The 17,002-nt window shown below is 47.9% G+C and overlaps 1 protein-coding gene across 3 annotated transcripts; it reads left to right on the top strand.

Moving 5' to 3' along the window:
* The first annotated feature begins 87 nt into the window (after window positions 1-87).
* On the top strand, window positions 88-15,445 carry TCEA2 (transcription elongation factor A2). 3 transcript variants are annotated; one of them, XM_023939692.2, is made up of 10 exons: window positions 88-343; window positions 2,741-2,803; window positions 3,420-3,525; window positions 4,623-4,713; window positions 9,740-9,873; window positions 11,299-11,355; window positions 12,059-12,213; window positions 12,539-12,685; window positions 14,509-14,580; window positions 15,147-15,445. In XM_023939692.2, the coding sequence occupies exons 1-10, from the start codon at window positions 275-277 to the stop codon at window positions 15,153-15,155; spliced, it is 903 nt and encodes a 300-aa protein (XP_023795460.2). In that variant the 5' UTR covers window positions 88-274; the 3' UTR covers window positions 15,156-15,445. The 3 variants fall into 3 exon arrangements, with proteins under 3 accessions (XP_023795460.2, XP_023795459.2, XP_023795461.2); XM_023939691.2 differs by lacking the exon at window positions 15,147-15,445 and having other exon boundaries at window positions 14,509-14,639; XM_023939693.2 differs by lacking the exons at window positions 88-343; window positions 15,147-15,445 and adding an exon at window positions 1,718-1,806 and having other exon boundaries at window positions 14,509-14,639.
* The last annotated feature ends 1,557 nt before the right edge of the window (window positions 15,446-17,002 follow it).

Genomic DNA, 17,002 nt, shown 5'->3' with positions numbered 1-17,002 from the left:
GGCCGAAGCGCAGCCCCCGCAGCGCTGCCGGCGGCCGGGCGGCACCGCGCGGCACGGGCGCGGGGCACGCTGGGAGTTGAAGTCCCCACCCCGGGCTGCTCTCCGGTAGGCAGCGGGTGGAGCTGGCGTTCCAAGGACTACAACTCCCGTCGTGTCCCGCGTGAGCCCGCCCTGACTGCGGCACCGGGGGCTGAGGTGGGCACCGGGCACCGACCGCAGCTCCCCCCGCCCGGACCCCCGTCCGGCCCCGGCACCGATCCCGGGGAGCGGCGCGATGGGCGGGGAGGACGAGATCGTGCGCATTGCCAGGCGCCTGGACAAGATGGTGGCCAAGAAGAACGCGGTGAGTGGCGACGGCAGGGCCCCCGGAGCCCGGTTGGGATGGGGGCCGCCCACTGCCCCGGCCTCTTGTCTGGCGGACGAGCCCCCCCTCTTTCCGCAGGATCCTCTCCTCGCTGCAGCGCTGGTGGACCCCCACCTCTCCCTCGGTGCTCGTTGTGAGGGGCCTCCCCCTCCCCAGACCGCATTTTGGGGGCCTCTCGTTCAGCGCCGCCCCGGTCATTACATCGTGCTGGATGGAGCAGAGGCTCCCCCCATTAAAATGGGGTTCCCACTCCCAGGCCCCTTCCTTCTCTCCCTTCCCCATCCTTGGCTGAGGTGTGGGATCCACCCACCGCCAGTCAGTGGGCGGGCAGCCCTAGGTGCCCCCGTGGGTGCTGTGGGAGCCTCCAATCCCCATAGTGAGCCCCCCACCCCAGGCCTCAGGCGTCCCCAGCGCACATCTCAGCACTCCGGGGCTCACCCTGTGCTGCCTGCCTAGAGAGCATCCTCAGCTCCTCTCCTCTGTCCCCTTGCGAGCCTTTTGGATGGGGAGTCCCCACCAGCACCGCTCTGGGGCTTCAGTTTGTCCTCGGGGAAAACCCCGGTGCTGATGGATTTGCTTCCTGCATTCTCCATCCCACAGCGGCACTAATGCTCATTCCCGTGGCCTCTGGAGTGTGGAGGGCTGGCCAAGCTGCTGTCTGCACTCGGGGAGTCTCGCAGGGTGTGCTGTGACCCGTGTGACAGCCTGGGGGGACAGGAGCCGGTATTTTCCAGCTTAATGGGATATATCAGTGCTTGTAGGAACACAGTGCTAAGGCAGAAAGCTGACCAGGGTTTGTGACGGAGGTAGGCTGTACATCTGTGTTTGGGGTGGGGGAGAGGGATTTGGGGCTGGGAAGGGTGTGGGGAGTGGGAGATGATGGGCGAGGAGGGGAGGGATTAGAGGAGTGTGATAGTTGTGTGGTGGGATGCTGGGTGCTATTATCAAATGAACTTTTGAATGTTGGACTGGCCCTGCCAACCGTGGGTAGGGCAAGCACTGTCACTTGTGTCGCTGTTGGAACAACCCAGGGAAGTGTGTTTGGGCTAAAGCCCAGCCCGTGATGTCTGTTCTTGCTGGTGGCAGGTTTTCAGCATCAGTGTTGAAATAGGAAAGGAGCAACTTCGCAGAATTTGCTTCCAGCTTCATTGGGAAAGAGGCAGCTTCTTACAGGAGGGGGTGCAACATTTCCTCTTGGCTGGCGTTTTGAGATAGTGCTGAACTGCAGCGTGTTGTGTGTTGGCTAATCTTAGAACTCTTCCTGCAGGACAGTTTCCTGGAGTACCTGTTTGTTGTTCTAGTTTTTTTCATGGATCCTCATTTGCTGCCATTGTGCCGAGTGGCTCCATTTGGAGTCAGGAGCCACCGGGTCACTTTGGGTGTCCAGGGCTGGAGGAACGGGAAGGTGTGAAACTGCCTGAGGGGGAAGTCAGTCGTTCTGGGTACGGTAAATGTGTGTGGTTTATGCTGGTGTGAGTTGCTTGTGTGCACGCTGAAAGCTTTGACTCTGCTTCGATTTTGGCATCTGTTCTGTAGGGTGGATTGCAGCTGGATTGCTTCCTGGGATGTGTTGGAAGCAGCCCTTCTGCATAGGGAGGACGGGATGTGAGGACAGGGCTGGCAGTGCAGGCGGCTTCGCTTCCCTACAATGGTGGCTGTGCAGGCCTTGTGCTGCAACTGGGCTTGGAGTGGTCGGTGTTGTAAATGAGCTGCTAAATGTGAACACTGGAAGCCTTGTTTGAGGGAAGGGGGTTGGGAGGAAAGAGCCAGCTGAACGGAGACAGGCCTACGCCAGGCTGGGATGTGCTAGAGGGAGACAAATGATTTCCAGTTCTCTGAGGGACTGCCAGTTTTAGGTATCTACAGATTCCTAGTCAGATTTTTCCTGGTCCTGGGTTGTGGGATGTAGAGATGATGTAAGGAGACTTCACAGAACAAGTTTCAAATGACCAACTCTTCAGCATCACAGCTTGCTGGCTTTGCTCCTGGTCTCAGCTTTTGTCCTGAGCAGAGTGGGGTATTAATAAGAAAACTAGTAAACAGCTACATAGAGTCACTGACAGTTGTAATTCAGAGTGTGTTTTTCAGGTGTTAGAAATGTTCAGTGTGCCAGGTAAGGATAATAAACTAATGCTGAGCTTGCACCATACACAAGCAAGGACCTCTAGCACTCCAGTGATCTTCTGTTTTGACCATTCCAATAATTCAGGTTGCAGGATCTACTGTCTGGAACAGCAACCCCAGCAGTGAGCTTACTGATGTTTCAGGGAATGCTTGTTGGTGTTTTGCCCTTTGAATTTAACTTTCTGTGTCTATTCACAAGATGTTGAATTTCTTTAATAAAAGCTGAGGTACTCTTTCTCTTTTCCTCTCCAGGAAGGTGCAATGGATTTACTGAAAGAACTGAAAAGTATGCCTATGACTTTGGATTTACTGCAGGTGAGTTGCACAGTTACGGAAAAAAAAGCTGAAGTTTGCATCTGGATGAGTTAAAAATGTCTAAATAAACTTCATAGATTTCCTCACACTTCTCATCTCATGCAAAGAATCAAAATAAACATTAAATCAAATAAAATAGTGCAGAAGTTGGGTTTTGGACTGTCAGTTAAAGAACTCTGGGTCACCATGTGTATAACTGCTCAGATCTTGTTTGTAGGCTGCAAAAAGAGGAAAGACTGGGTTAAAGTAGCAAACACAGAGGGCAGTCTTGGAAGAAGTTCTTTGTAATGTTGATATTTAGGACATTGGGGAGGAGTGAGCAGAATTACAATTTGGATGCTGTGATGCATATTGGAGTTTTTCACTCTAAGCTTGAATGTCACAAGTGTGTAGGGAAGGGATTTGTGGGAGATTGGATGTGTCTTCTGTTCAGTTGTGCAAGCTGGAGAGTGTCACTTCGCTCTTCCAAAGTTGTAAGGGTCATAGAATCATTCTGCAAGCCTTTGGATACTCCTATCTTGGTCATGGCTTTGACTTTGTTGTGGTTATTTGAGATTTCAGTAAGTAACTAATAATGAAACTGTTCTGGAGTGATTCACTGGGGTGTTCCTTGCAGTCCACCCGCATTGGGATGTCAGTGAACGCACTGAGGAAGCAGAGCACAGATGAAGAGGTGATATCACTTGCCAAATCCCTCATCAAATCTTGGAAGAAACTTCTAGGTAAGGAAATCAGCATGTTCCTGTCAGATTCAGCTTGTGAACAAGCTGCCTTCAGTGGGAGGCTGAGTTTTTTGGGAGAGCTTCTCTCTTCATCTGAATAAACATTCTAGCAAATCAGCCTTTTCAATTCCACCCTCTCTGTCTTTCGAGTTTTGTGTCCTATCATGCATCCCCCTAGATTTAGCTCCTGTGTAGCCAGCTCATCATTGGAAAAGCATTGAAAGCTTCAGGACTTGTAACTAATAACTCATCACATAATAATTAGCACCGTTATTTGTAGAAACAATATCTGTGCTCTGAACCCTCTGCCCCCACTTGTGCTCTGTGTGGCATTTACACCATGTGTGCTGTCAGCCTTGTGCAACAGCTTAGGAAGGGAAGTGCTGGAATGGATTTTGGGTGGTGAGCTGGAGAAGGATCTTAGCTCACCATCTCATAGATAAACTCACATGGACCATTTCCAGCTGGGGAGACTTTCCCAGTTTTGGGCTCCCATTTCTTGCTAGGCTGGATGAGTGTTAAAAGGGTTCTTTTCCTGTCATGCCTGGATTGTTACCTCCTCATTAGATTGGGTGTGTATTTGCTAGTCTCGGACAATTTACTTCTGGGTCAAACTTGTTCTACAGTATCATGAAAGACCTCTCCAGGGTTGTGCTGTTGGCTTTCAGCAGCACTTGGGAATCAGAAGACGCTATTCTCCCACAAGGACCAGCCTGTACTGGCCCTTCAGCTGGTGTTGGCTGGAAATTCTGCTTTTAATGGTGCTTGAGAGAACTTGATCTAATCCCTGCTCAGCAGCCTCTGAAAGAAACTTTTGTGAAGAGGCATGTCTTGTGAGGAAGCTTATCTCCCAGGCAGGGAAACTGATTGCTCTCTAGTTTGGTGAGAAAAGCTTTTGTTTGAATTAGTTTCTACTTGGAGGCAAGGAAAAGGTCTGTTGGAAAGCAGGAAGGCCATAAAGACATTTTCTCCTGATTCTTTTTGGGAGAATAGTAACTTGCTTTAGGCCAACAGTGGGTAGTGTGAAAACATTGAGGAGTATAGGCAGGGCTGTAGCACAAAGACCAGTTCTGAACTGATTTCTCTTTTGAATATAGATGCTTCTGAAGAAAAAAATGAGGAGAAAAAGAAAAGCCTGTCTTTGCCAACATCTTCCTCCAGGGAGACTGGTAACTCAAAAGACCAAAGGTAATACTTCCCTTTTACCAAAGATGACACTGTTGGAGAATTTAAATTTTCTTAAGGCACTTTAGTTTTTATTTTTAAGTGTCTGAGTCAGGAATTTTGTGTAGAATTTACCAAATTTCTGGTGAGAGACACGGAAAGTGTTTCTTCTTCAAGGTTCATCTGTGTAGTGTTATTAACTGTAATGCAGAAATACACATCTTAAAATACAGTGGCTTTAGTGAGTTTTTAAATTTTATTAGTATTTTATTTAATGTTTTTTACTCTTCATTATGTATTGTTTTTTCTAATAGTAGAACATTCCCCTATTCTCTTTCATATTGCATTTTTATGCATTTTTGTTTATTTCTAACTTTGCATTCCTTAGAATGAAGATTATTTTTGGCCTTTGCAGTGTCAAGTGATGGATGGGATTGATTGATACATTACTAAAGTAAAAGTTGCATTTCTTTGTCCTTGACAAATCCCAGCAGAGGTCCCCTTTTCCCTATGGCTGGTGTCTCCCAGCTGGCAGGTCAGCTGCATGCTTGCTCCTTGCCATGCCTTGAATGCTGCATCCTGTTTTCCACTGCCTGTGACTGCAGTTGTTGAGTGCAGGCAGTGATCAAAGAGGAGGGGAAAAATGGGATTTAAAGCTTTGTTCTAGAAATTTCTTCCAGCCTCAGATCCCAGGAGGGTGTGTACTTCCTAGATTTGGCTCTTAAGTGATTTAGCCAATTTCCCAAGTTTGACAGAAGATTTAGAATGTTCAGGCTGTAGTCCTGCTAGCTCGCAGGATTTTCCATGTTTGCAGCCTTTGTTGGTCGCTTTCTTGTCACTACTTTGTTTTTGCTCAGCTCTCTCAAGGCTTGACATTTCAGGGTGAGCCTTTGCAGCTCGATACAGAGCTGCTGATGGAGAGAAGGCTGATGCTGAGCTCCATGACTTTAAATTATTGGTATCTTGGGTTATCTTGCTTCCATAAAATGGGAAAAAGGATTTGCTAAGGATTGCAATGAGGGGACTTGGGAGACTTCACAGCCAGGATGGAGTTCAGTGATGCCATGCAGAATGGAAGCCAGGGCTGTCCAGATCTGTGTGGGATTTCACTTGGAGCAGGATCTTGGCTGTAGGCACAGAGGCAAAACACCTCCTTGCTGCCTCCTTGCTTTGTCTCTTATCATGGGGTGTGTGGAGTGGAGCTGTCTGGCTTGTGCTGCTGATGTTCCCATGTGCCCTAATGTGCTGCAGATACTGCAGTTTGATGGGATTTTTTAATCCTTGATGCTTTTTACATGTATTCAGCCTCCATCTTCTGACTAGCAAAGCGTCTCCTTGGCTATGAAGGATGAACAGAAGCCAATGGATTAGTGTAGGCTAGACCAGGAGCAGGGGCCAGCTCCTGGTGTCAGTCTGTTGAACCAGGCTCTCTTCCAGAGACAGGAATGTTTTTTCTCCAGTCCTGCAAAATAAACTACTAATCTGCCTTAGAAAATAATAATTCATTGGCAGAGGGGAGTCTCTGTTCTTTGAAGCAGAGACTGCAGTGGAGTCAGACTGGTTGCTCAGTGTGTGATAGCTGGTTCAGATGAGGCTGCTGTCAAGACACTAAAGAGATCAGTTTGTATTCAGATATTTCAGCCTCTTAGTCTGTGAGATTTTGGCTATGCCTTCCATTTTGGTCAGGGAAAAATATTTGACTAACTTTTAGCCTGAAACTCATCTTGCTTTCTGGAGCACAGATGTAGAAATCCCTGTGTAGTGAGTGGAGCTATCACTGCAAGACCTGAAGGCTCTGAGCCAGCCAGCATGTAGCTGGCACCTGTGAATTTAGATGCTGCATTACTCTAATCCAAAGCATATTCTGTTGTGCTGTAGAGTTTCAGATCCATAGTGTAGTACATTTTAATGGGCTGTGTCTAATGTTTCTGTCTCTGGCAGCATGAGGTTTTTCTTTTCCAGGATTCTCTAAACTGCCTTTATTAGGAGGTTTTGGATCTGTGGCCTGAATTTAGCTCTTCTGTGGGATTTTCTTCCAGTGCAGTCCTGAGTTCTGCTTGCAGTCCCTGGCTGCTGCTTTGCCACCATTTTGTTCCAGCATAGCTTTGTTTTATGTATAAACTTTTGCTGCCTGGATAGATTTACAAGCTCTTTCTCCTGCTTAACAGGAACAGTGTAAACCACAAGGATTTCCTGAAATAAGTCTTCTAGGTGTATTTGAGCTCTATTTCCCAACTATTCTATTTATAAACTAACCTCTAAACCTTAATAAATAATTTTCTGTCTTTGGAATGGCTGAGAAGTCTGTTTCATGTAATTCTTGAGGGATCAGCTCTCATCTCAGTGTATGGATAATGTGTGTATGTGCAGGCAAATGTGTCTTTCCTCATCAGCTAACAGAAGTGGGACTACCATGCATCTTGTTGAACTTTTTTCCACCCCCAAGGAATAAACATCTAAATATTCAAGTCAATAGCATTTGCAGATAGAACCTTTCGGAAAATCAGCTATTACTTCTGCAATTACAGGTTTGAAGTTCTGTGTTGGAAGGTTCATTGTAGAGGAGGTCAGTGTTCTGAGTTCACATTGAGGTACAGGGTTTTGCCCTGGGAAACCTTTGTTTGTTGCTTGCAAAATGATACAAAATTTAAATCTGTAAGAACTCTCAGGGAAACTTCTCCTGCAGCCCCTTCTCAGCACAGCACAACCTCTGCCCAAGCTGTCCCTGACAAGCTTTTTTCTAGCTCTTTGACAACCCTAGAAAATCTCAGGGCAAGGCATTTCCATAGCTGCCCTTGGCAGTATTTCCAATTCATAAGTCACCTTTGCAGTTCAAAACTTACTCTCTATCAAAACCTTTCATACTAAACCCATTTCAACACCATTCTGTGGATTTTTTCTTACCATCTCCCTTTGTAAGGAATTTCAGGACTTGTCTCCTTTAAGTTTCCCTTGCCACAAACCACCCATATTCTTTTGGTCCTTCCTTTTACTGTAAGTATGTTTTGCCTTTGTCCTTTGGGAAGTCTAATTTTTCCAAACTATTTTATGTAATGTGAGAAGCTGTGATTTTTTTGATGGGTTATTCCTGAATTATGGGTTATTCCTTAGTGTATGCTCTGGTATATACACCCCCATGAGTGCTGCCTGTGATTTGTGTGTAGCTTCTTAAGCACAAAAGTACCTGATGGCAGTTTCTACATTCCAGATGGGAGAAAATCATCATCTAATGGATTATTTACAGGCTAAGTTGTTTCTTCTTTTTGTAACATGTGCAGTGTAAATCCTATTGAATGTTTTGAGCTGTTTGGACACAAATCTGTTCTTTAATAAGCTCCTGCAGTGCCGACCAGTAAAACCAGCTGGTAAAAAGGGGTTTTATTCAGCTACTGGTCAAAGAGAAACACACAGTGAGCTTACACTACAATCTGCCTCACAGAGTGCATCATCTCCTTCATATGAGCAAGAAATCAAAGTTCTGCTTTGGTTTGACCTGAATGATTTGCTGAAGGTTCACTGGTGGATGCTTCTGAAAAGGGCTTGGCGAGATTCTGAACTGCGGAAATCCAGTAGCCCCAGTGGTGATTTGTGGGATTTGAGCCAGACTGGATATGACCTTAGTCACAGGAGCTCCCAGGATAAGTCCCTAAAGTCGTCTGGCTCAGTTTGTGTGGCAGCAGATTCGGAAGATTTCTAGCTTAGTGCTGTTTTTTTGTGGGCTGACTAATCCCTTCCAGGACAGTGTAGTGGAAGTGCTTGTTCATAACAAATTTATTTTTGATGGTAAAAAACTGGCAGTAGTGACTCAGCTTAACAAAAATTGTCAAGCCACTTGGATCTTCAAGAGGATATTGCCAGCATGGCATGGGTGAAATATTGAGGTTTCTTTTTTCCCTTTCTGTCTCTTTGTGCAATAATGGTACCAGGCATTGGCCATAAATACAGGGAATTTTACAGCCAAATCACCAAAGCCAGAGCAATCTCTGCTGAAAAAAAAATTGCTGTTCTGCTGCCTAGATTTAGGGGGGTGAACAAAGCTCTAGAAAATCATCTGTGAATCATACTAACCCAGATCTTTTACCAGCAGTATTTGCAGGGCTGACTAACACCATGTGCAGATGTTACGCTTTCTGGGTGCACAACCAGCTGAGCTGCTCATTGAAGTTCCATCTCTGCATGCAGACCCCGCAGGAGTGACTCACCCTGCCCACATCATGTGCTGATTGTACAGGCAGGTCTCCATCCAGCTCCCCTGGCAGGTGACCCGACTGAGTCAGCCACAGCAGGCAGGTGTTTGCATTCCCTTGCCTGTGCCCATGAGTGCTCACAGGTGGAAATGCAGTTATTTTTGAGAATGAAGCAGTATTTCTGTCCTGTGCTAGCCTAGCACCTGTATGAGCTTGCGTGGCTGTGTAGGGGTGCTCTTCTGTGAGATGAGTAATCAGTGTCTTGCTCAGATTACAGGAAAAAGGAAGAACCTTTTATGTTCTTTGTTGGTGGTGTTTTTTAAATATCAAAGCTGAAGGAACCATTTATTTCTTCTTCTTTATTTTCCTTAGCACAGCTCCTTTTTCTGGAGCTTTCTGCTTGCTTTCTGCCGAGAGCAGTTATGGGCCTGGTGTCCTGCAAAGTTAAAGAGGAAAGAAGTACCATGAATCTGCACTGCACTGCCAAACTGAAAGAGTGCTGATGGTCTCAGATGTCCTGAGTGTATTTGGGTTACTGGTGGTGTCCAACAGTAATGTTTTCACTTGATGCCCGGTGGTGCAGCAGCTGATACGTGTTGAACAACACAAGATGGTTGGCAGGGTTGTTCATGGATTAAGCCTCTGCTGGCAGCCAGCAGTGTCCACAGGAGAGTTCATGTCTGGGCTGAGGGCGTTGGCTGCCGTGTTGTGCTCTATGCTGATTTGGGACAGTGACTTCGCACTGTGTTCTGACTGGTTGTGTATTGTGATTAACAGGATGCTTGGCCACATACCTGCTGCTCCCTTCTCTGCTCTCAGTGCCCCAAACTGAGACATTCTGACAGGTGAAGTTTTTCTTTTAGCTCCAACAAAAGGCAGGAGCCTCCAAAGACTCCGACCACCCCTAAAATCACCACCTTCCCTCCGGCCCCCATCACCTGCGACGCTGTGCGCAACAAATGCAGGGAGATGCTGACAGCAGCTCTTCAGGCTGATGGTAAGTGCTGGTGGAAGCCCTGCATTGCCTCAAGTGCTTCACAGCTTCTGGACCATTCTGACAGAGACTGTCAGTGCCAGCTCAGCTTAGACACACTGTTCTGGAGCAGCCTTGTCAAAGGGTAACTGCCAGCAACTCAGTCTAGCCACTGGTTACCCCTTTGATGAACTGGCTGCTGTTGCAGCATTTTCAGATACACAGGGACCTTGCTTGAGCTGGAGGCATGACAATGTGTCAAGCAATGCCTGTTAGGAGCATGGGGTTTGTCACACAGGGTTAGTTGGGGTCTTCTGCTCTGCAGCATGGGGTGGTCTGTGCAGAAGTTTAATCTTTCAGGTGTGCAGGGATTTGCTTCACTTTCTAGATCTTTTCTGATTGCTGTAAAGTGAAGCTGTCTTCCTTGTCACGCTTGGGGCACCAAGTGAAGCTGTAACTCAATACAGGAATGGTGCTTATGCCAGTCAGCATCTGCTGTCAGACTCTGCTGTCTTTGCAGACAGAAGCTCCTTAAATATTGTGGTCCTCTGGATCTGGGATGGAACAGATCCTTTTGCATTCAGACTGTGCCATCTCAAGTGAGAGGCAACTGCAGGTGCTCAGCATGTCTGGAAGTTTGAACATCTGGTTGTGTCCACATTGAATATCCCTTTAAAAAACTGTGGTCTGTGCACTGCAAAGTCTTATTTATTTGGAGCCAAAGAATGTAGATGACAGATGGAGAAGTTCATGAGGTCTTTATTTCTAGCCTTCCTGTGCATGTGTTTATATGCTGCATTAAATGCTTTGCACAGTTCTTAGGAAAACCCTTTCCATATGAAATCTTGGAAAGAGTTCCCTTGAGCCCTTCCCCAAGCTCAGCTGTTCCTTACCTTCCCTGCTTTATGGTGTTGGTTATCATACTGGCTGTCAAAACCCACGGCAGTTATGCACTCTGTATGATGCTGTTTAACTGGTGTGTGGGAGAAGAGGGGAGGAGCAGACCTAAGGTGAGATGAGAAAGGAAGGCTTGATCCCGATGCTGCACACCTCCAGGCCCTCCCAGATGGTTGGTCTGAGTAGAGTTACTTCTCATTGAGGTGATTATCCGAGGAAACTCAATTCCTGCCTATATATGTTTGATTTCAATTATATGAAAAATATATTGGGAAACTAATTTCTTGGGCCAAGGCTGTTGTTAGCTTTGTCTCATGCAGTCTGTATCCTAGAGAGGCATAGGACACAGGCTGGCTAGATTAGTCTGTTTTCATCACTGCCCTTTTCCAAAGGGTCAGAGAGTAGAAAGAGCAAAGACCAAGATGCCATTTGATAGGAAGAGCATGTGAATCAAACCAGCAAACTGTTCAGATTTGTAGCTCAGAAATACTGAGCCTGGGGAGCCCTGGCTTGGTTGGAAGCTACTGAGCTCCGGTTTGTGCTGTCTTACAGACGACTACATCGCCATCGGTGCCGACTGCGAGCACATAGCAGCCCAGATTGAAGAGTATATCCTTGCTGTACAGTGCTTCCTCGAGGGCCTGCATGCCTCCAGCAGTGAAATCTTTGTGCTCAAAGGAAAAACGAGACTGTCTGTGCATAAATGTTCTGCTGCAGCTTGTCAGCATTCTGGGTCTGGATCCAGCTCTGCTTGGCTGAGTCCTGGGTCACTGTGGAGTTGAGAGCTCAGAGACTGTAATCCCTAGTTTATCCTTCCCATCAGAGTGCTGTTTCCTGCTTTTGATTCTGCTTCCAAATACATGCAACTTCCCTGTGCTCCCTGTTGAGGAGAGTGTGCTGATCTAGACAAAAGCAATGGAAAGGATAGAGCAATGAGGATCAAATTTCATGTTGATGTGAGATAAGCCTTATGTGAGGTTTTTGCTTGGTTTGGGAACTGTAGGGTTGGAGGTGCAGCTGGGCTCTCTCAGCAGAGGGGTTTGTGGCTGCCTTGCTGAGAGAAAGGGGAGGTTGTAGAACCTGAGCATAGCTGAGTATTTCCAGCACAGTGAAAAAGGCCAAGCTGGAAGTCCCTGGACTTTGGGATTGTATAAACCTGCTCTCAAATCCAGCACTGACCTCCCAGAGCAGGTGCTGCTGTTGGGTCCCAGCACCCCCATCCTGGCAGTGGGGGACAGTCCCTGTTCTTCATGGTTGGCTGGGAAGTGCTCGATGGCTCTGGGTTGGTTGCAGGCTCCTTGACTGCCCTTACGCATCTACCAGGATGTCAAGAACACCGACATGAAATACAAAAACCGCGTGAGGAGCCGCATCTCCAACCTGAAGGACTCCAAAAATCCAGAGCTGAAAAAGAACGTGCTGTGTGGGGCCATCACCCCCGAGCAAATCGCGGTGATGACCTCGGAGGTGAGGGAGCCTGAGGACCAGGGTTTGCTTCTCACAGGGGATGTCTCCTGAGGCTTAGCTGGGCTGTTGCCAGCAGTTTTCTCAGTAGCTGCTGCCAGAGTGCGTGGAATGAGCTTGCAATGGGGTTTGCAGTGTGAAGAGTGGTTTGTTGGGCCTTCACATCATCCCGGGGCCCTGGGTATGAACCAGAAACCAGAATTGGAACAGGCTTTCTGTCGTAATGCCCATCTGTCAGGCTGCCTTGTCCTGTTGGCTGTTTCCATTGTAGTGGGTGTGGTGGTAAAACAGAGCAGATGTGATTTTACTGCTTTTTTTTTTTTTAAAGGAAATGGCCAGTAATGAACTGAAAGAGATCAGGAAAGCCATGACAAAAGAAGCAATCCGGGAGCATCAGATGGCCAAGACAGGAGGGACACAGACTGACCTCTTCACCTGCGGGAAATGCAAGAAGAAGAACTGCACCTACACCCAGGTTGGTTTTTCTGCTCCTGTCTTGGCCTCTGCACAGGATGTGATCTGTCACGGTCATGAGCTTGCACTGCTCCATGACAGGCCCTGCAGCACAGCACGAATTTTGCTACTGGTGGACAGAAAACACTTGAGACTGTCTAAAATGTACTTCTGCACATGTTTCTGTGAGCTTGTGTAACTTTTTGGCTAACTTGTACAAAAGCAGGAGTTGTGTAGCACCGAGGAGGCTTTCAAAAATTCAGTAGTGGTCTACTCTGAAAGCAGGTGCTGGGAATGCTGGGATTCAGACAAGAAAGGAGTGGGTAGTGCAGAGGAGAGGCTGCAGAAAGTGAGTCAGACATTTTGATGGTATTAAAAATACAAATTAAGAATATAGATAACCTGCATCTGGATAAGTCCCAACTTACTTAAAATCGAACAGCATGAAATGGGTGAAACAAAAGGAAGAAATGAAGCTGTGATGTGAGCAGACGGAGGATTTTTCTTCCCCATGGCCAGCTGCTGGAAGCCTTGTGCATTACCAGTGCTTTTTAGCTCCCATATTCGTGCCAGGCATCTGGAGATAAATGTGCCTTTGCTGTGAGTCAGTGGTTTAGAATGTGCAGATACCCAAAAATGCACCAGCAGCCACCAGATTGCTGCTGAGTGACTGCGCACAAGCTGCGTGTGCAAGTGCCTGGTGAGACTCCTGCATCTGCTTGGACTTGACACACAAACACATGGAAAGAGAAGGAGATCCAGGAATCTGACCAGGGAGTTTCCTTTGGCTCAGCAGCAGCCTTGCATCCCAAAGGCTGGCTCAGGCAAGAGGCCTTGCTCTGCCAGTGCTCCCAGTAAGCATTCCTGGGCTGTCCCAGCACATGGCACTGTCTCCACCTGTAGTGGACTGGAGTTTGACTGCCTGGAATCTGAGCAGGAGACAGCAGTGTCTAAACAGAGGTATTTGGAGGTTTTCTGTGTTTTGGTTTGTTTTCTAGTGAAATCACTAGTGGGGGTGAGATGTCTCAAGTAGATGAACTGGCATTTATGAGCATGTTGGGAGCAGACAGTAAAGGGGGAGAATTACAGAATTTAGCTATCCAGCATTCTTGCAAAAATGATTAATTTGCATCATGAAAATACCATGATTCTTGCACATTGGGTAATTACACATGGAGATCACCATAATTGCCCCTCGGCACAGTTCTGCCTGACTGGTGTGGGGAGAACCAGTGTTTTCAGTCTAGATTTGCCTTGTGGTATTTAAATGCCACGAAAATCTGGTTTTTAGTAAAGTATGTGTTTCTGGCAAGAGCCAGTCAGAGGCAGCAATCACATCTGGGTTAAATATCAGAGTTCCTTAATGGCTCAAACACAAACCAGACTGGAACTGTGCAGAACCTGGTAACCCAGAGTGTGTTCCTGTGAGGCCAGGATGTAGGACTGCTCTGTAAATGGAAATGGCTTGAGTGCTTTTTTATGCTCTTGTGCTTGGGACTGAGGGGTTTGTCATGGCCACATCCCTTCCTGGGGCACAGTCTGGGGAGGGATTGGCTGTGGGCATGTCTACTTCCAGAGTCACCTGCAAGAAATGGGCAGCATATTGGGTGAGAAGGGAAACGTGCCGTCCCAAAACTTGTCACTGAGGTAGTGTCAGGCTGAAGGGGGTCAATGATGTGTGTATGTGTGTACTGCATGTACAACCACCAGACTTACTGTACTGGAAAGCTCCTTTTGCTGTCCCAAGCTCTCATTGATTTTGTGAACCCGGCATGGGTCCCTGGAGGCTGGAGGGACAGGGCCATGTGTGATGCTCAGCTCTCACCTCCCTTCTGTCCCCTGCAGGTGCAGACCCGCAGCTCTGATGAGCCCATGACCACGTTCGTCGTGTGCAATGAGTGTGGGAATCGCTGGAAGGTAGTGTACCAGGGCTGTTACTGGCACTGAGGGGTGTTGGGGTGGCTGCACCCACCATGCTGCAGGCACTTGGCTGCTGCTCAGAGGCGCTTGCCAAACCCTCACTGGCTCTAGAGAGTGATCTTCCCCCCTCCCTGCCCAGCACAGAAGCAAATACTCCTGGGTTCATCCACAAGAACCCTAACTCGCAGACCAGTGGGGGTTAAGTCTCACTTCCACATTCCCACAATCCCTGCTCTCTCATATCCCTTTTTCCATAACCTGCTTTACAGTGTTTTCCATGCTGCCTCTGCCCTCCGAGGGATAGTGGTGATGAAGTTCAGGATTTCAAAACTGCTCTTCCATGCTGTGCACAGAGCTCAGAGATGAGCAGAAATGATGCCACTATAAAGTGCTGAAGAGCCACAGTGAGAGATTCACATGGGAGCTCCCTTTGGCCCCTGCTTCTGAGAACCCCCAAGCCCTTACCAGCTTCTGAAACAAGTCCACACCTGGATCCTTACCTTCTTCTGCAGCTCCCCTTGGCAGCGAGGTTTCTAACGGGTTTCAACTCCCTTCTCTTGCAGTTCTGCTGACATGTGCCATGGCCTGAGAGCGGCAGCCAAACACAGACCTGAGCGCAGCCTCCACACGCCGGCTCCCACGGCAGTTGTGTTTTGTGTCCCAGTGAGTTTGCATTGTCACACGCTGAGAGCAGCAGCGGGGAGGCCTGAGCCTCGTAGAGAGCCACAGCCCTGGGCTGACAGGTTGGCAGGAGAGCTCACTAAACACACCCAGTCATTTCTTTCTCATCTAAGCGAGTACGGTCACTTTCTCTTCAAAACTAATATTAAACATTTTTGTCAGTTTCTGACTTTTATTTCAACTGTGTGTGATGCATTTTGTTTTTCCAGCATGGGAAGTTGACAGGCGGTCCATGTCCAGGTGGATGAGGACTGAATAATGCCTGGAGCAGCAGAAAGTGAGATGTGACTTGCAGGCACACCCTTGGTGTGTGAAGGCTGGTTTCTGTTACCTCATGGAATCTCAGCCACTGGGCCAAGGCCTCAGGCAGCTGGGTGGGCAGTACTGTTGACAGGACACAACTTTTGGGGCAGAGATCAGATGTTGCTTTCCATTTTGGCAGAATTCACTGGATTTTGCACTGATTCCTTGGCATCTTGAGCCTTTAAGTGCCAATAGCATTTTTTGCTGCAAAGATAAAGAATGTACTGCCCCAGGTCGTAACAGACTGAAAGCAGGGTGACACCAGCCACAGAAAATCCCACCCCAAACTGTTCAAAAGGAGTCCCAGGCACTTTCCTGTTTGTGCTCTGCTTGTAGCTTGACAGCTGAAAAACAGCCTGGAGTTTCAGAGGGGCTTGCTGGAGAGGCTCAGGAGGAGGGAAAATGCTGCAAATACAGGAAATTTTCCAGAAGCTTGGATCTGGACAAGGTAAGGGCTAGAGGGATGGGTGGGAGCTGTTAGCACTTAGCTGTAGAAGTGGAAGTTTGAAGCGAGCTCAAGGGGTCAGATAAGGAAAGGACCCTGTAGCAAAGCCAGCCCCAGGTGTCACATCTGCAGATGTGACCTTGTGAAGGAGATCTGCAGAACCATGTTCCTTCTGGGAGCTAACTAAAACCTGGTGGGGAAATTGCATCTGAGCTCACAACAGCTTTCAACCAGACTTAAAATCTCTTTTCTGTCCTTTTCATAGCCTTTAACCGGGGTCATGCAGCATTTGGGGGACCCCAGCAAGGTCTGTGGGTCTGAGGCTGCCCAGGGGCAGTGCTGTGCCCTCCAGCTCTTGTGCTGACGGGCAGGGCAGGAGCATTTGCAGTCACATCTCTCATGGCATCGCTTCCCTCTTCCAGAGTGAAAAACAAGTATTTCCACTGGCTTCCCAGCATGCCAGACAGCAGACATTGAGCAGAGACCTCGGAGATGTTTGGAGAGGAGTAAGCAGCCACATGAAAGCAGCGGAAAACGTGCTCCCAGCCCCTTTGAGGGCTGTGCTGCTCCGGAGGCAGGGATCCCACCAGCATCCTTCGCTCAGGGCTTTCACTTTACAGGGTGCAGCCAAGTCTCCCAAGAAGGAAAATATTCAAAGACGCTGACAACTCCTTTAAGCCTCACGAGTCTTGTGGTGAATGGGATTATTCAAGCCAGGCTTGGGAGGGAGCAGTGTCCTCGCAGTGATGCTGAAAAAAAAGCTTCAGGATCTGAAACCCACGCTGACCACAGCACTGGCTCGTGCACTGGGAAAGGGAGCCAGCTCTTTACCAGTGCCTCTTGCCTTTCTTCTTGTGTTCCTGTGAGGAGTGGAGCTGAGCTTGTGTACAGCCTTCTGGCAACCATGAATTAGGTACCAAGAGTCCCAAGCAGGAGTTTGGGAAAAGTACATGTCATTTTACAGTGCCATTTTCTGGGATAACATTAAGG

The sequence above is a fragment of the Cyanistes caeruleus genome, chromosome 16 (assembly GCF_971803275.1).
Source record: "Cyanistes caeruleus chromosome 16, bCyaCae1.hap1.1, whole genome shotgun sequence".
Lineage (NCBI taxonomy): Eukaryota > Metazoa > Chordata > Aves > Passeriformes > Paridae > Cyanistes > Cyanistes caeruleus.
This window is presented reverse-complemented; position numbering and strand designations above follow the sequence as displayed.

Excerpts from the sequence above, each read along its gene's own strand:
- TCEA2 (XM_023939691.2), top strand. The coding sequence starts at position 275 with ATGGGCGGGGAGGACGAGATCGTGCGCATTGCCAGGCGCCTGGACAAG. Across the intron at positions 2,804-3,419 it reads TGACTTTGGATTTACTGCAG|TCCACCCGCATTGGGATGTC; the intron begins GTGAGTTGCACA and ends TGTTCCTTGCAG. Across the intron at positions 3,526-4,622 it reads ATCTTGGAAGAAACTTCTAG|ATGCTTCTGAAGAAAAAAAT; the intron begins GTAAGGAAATCA and ends TTTTGAATATAG.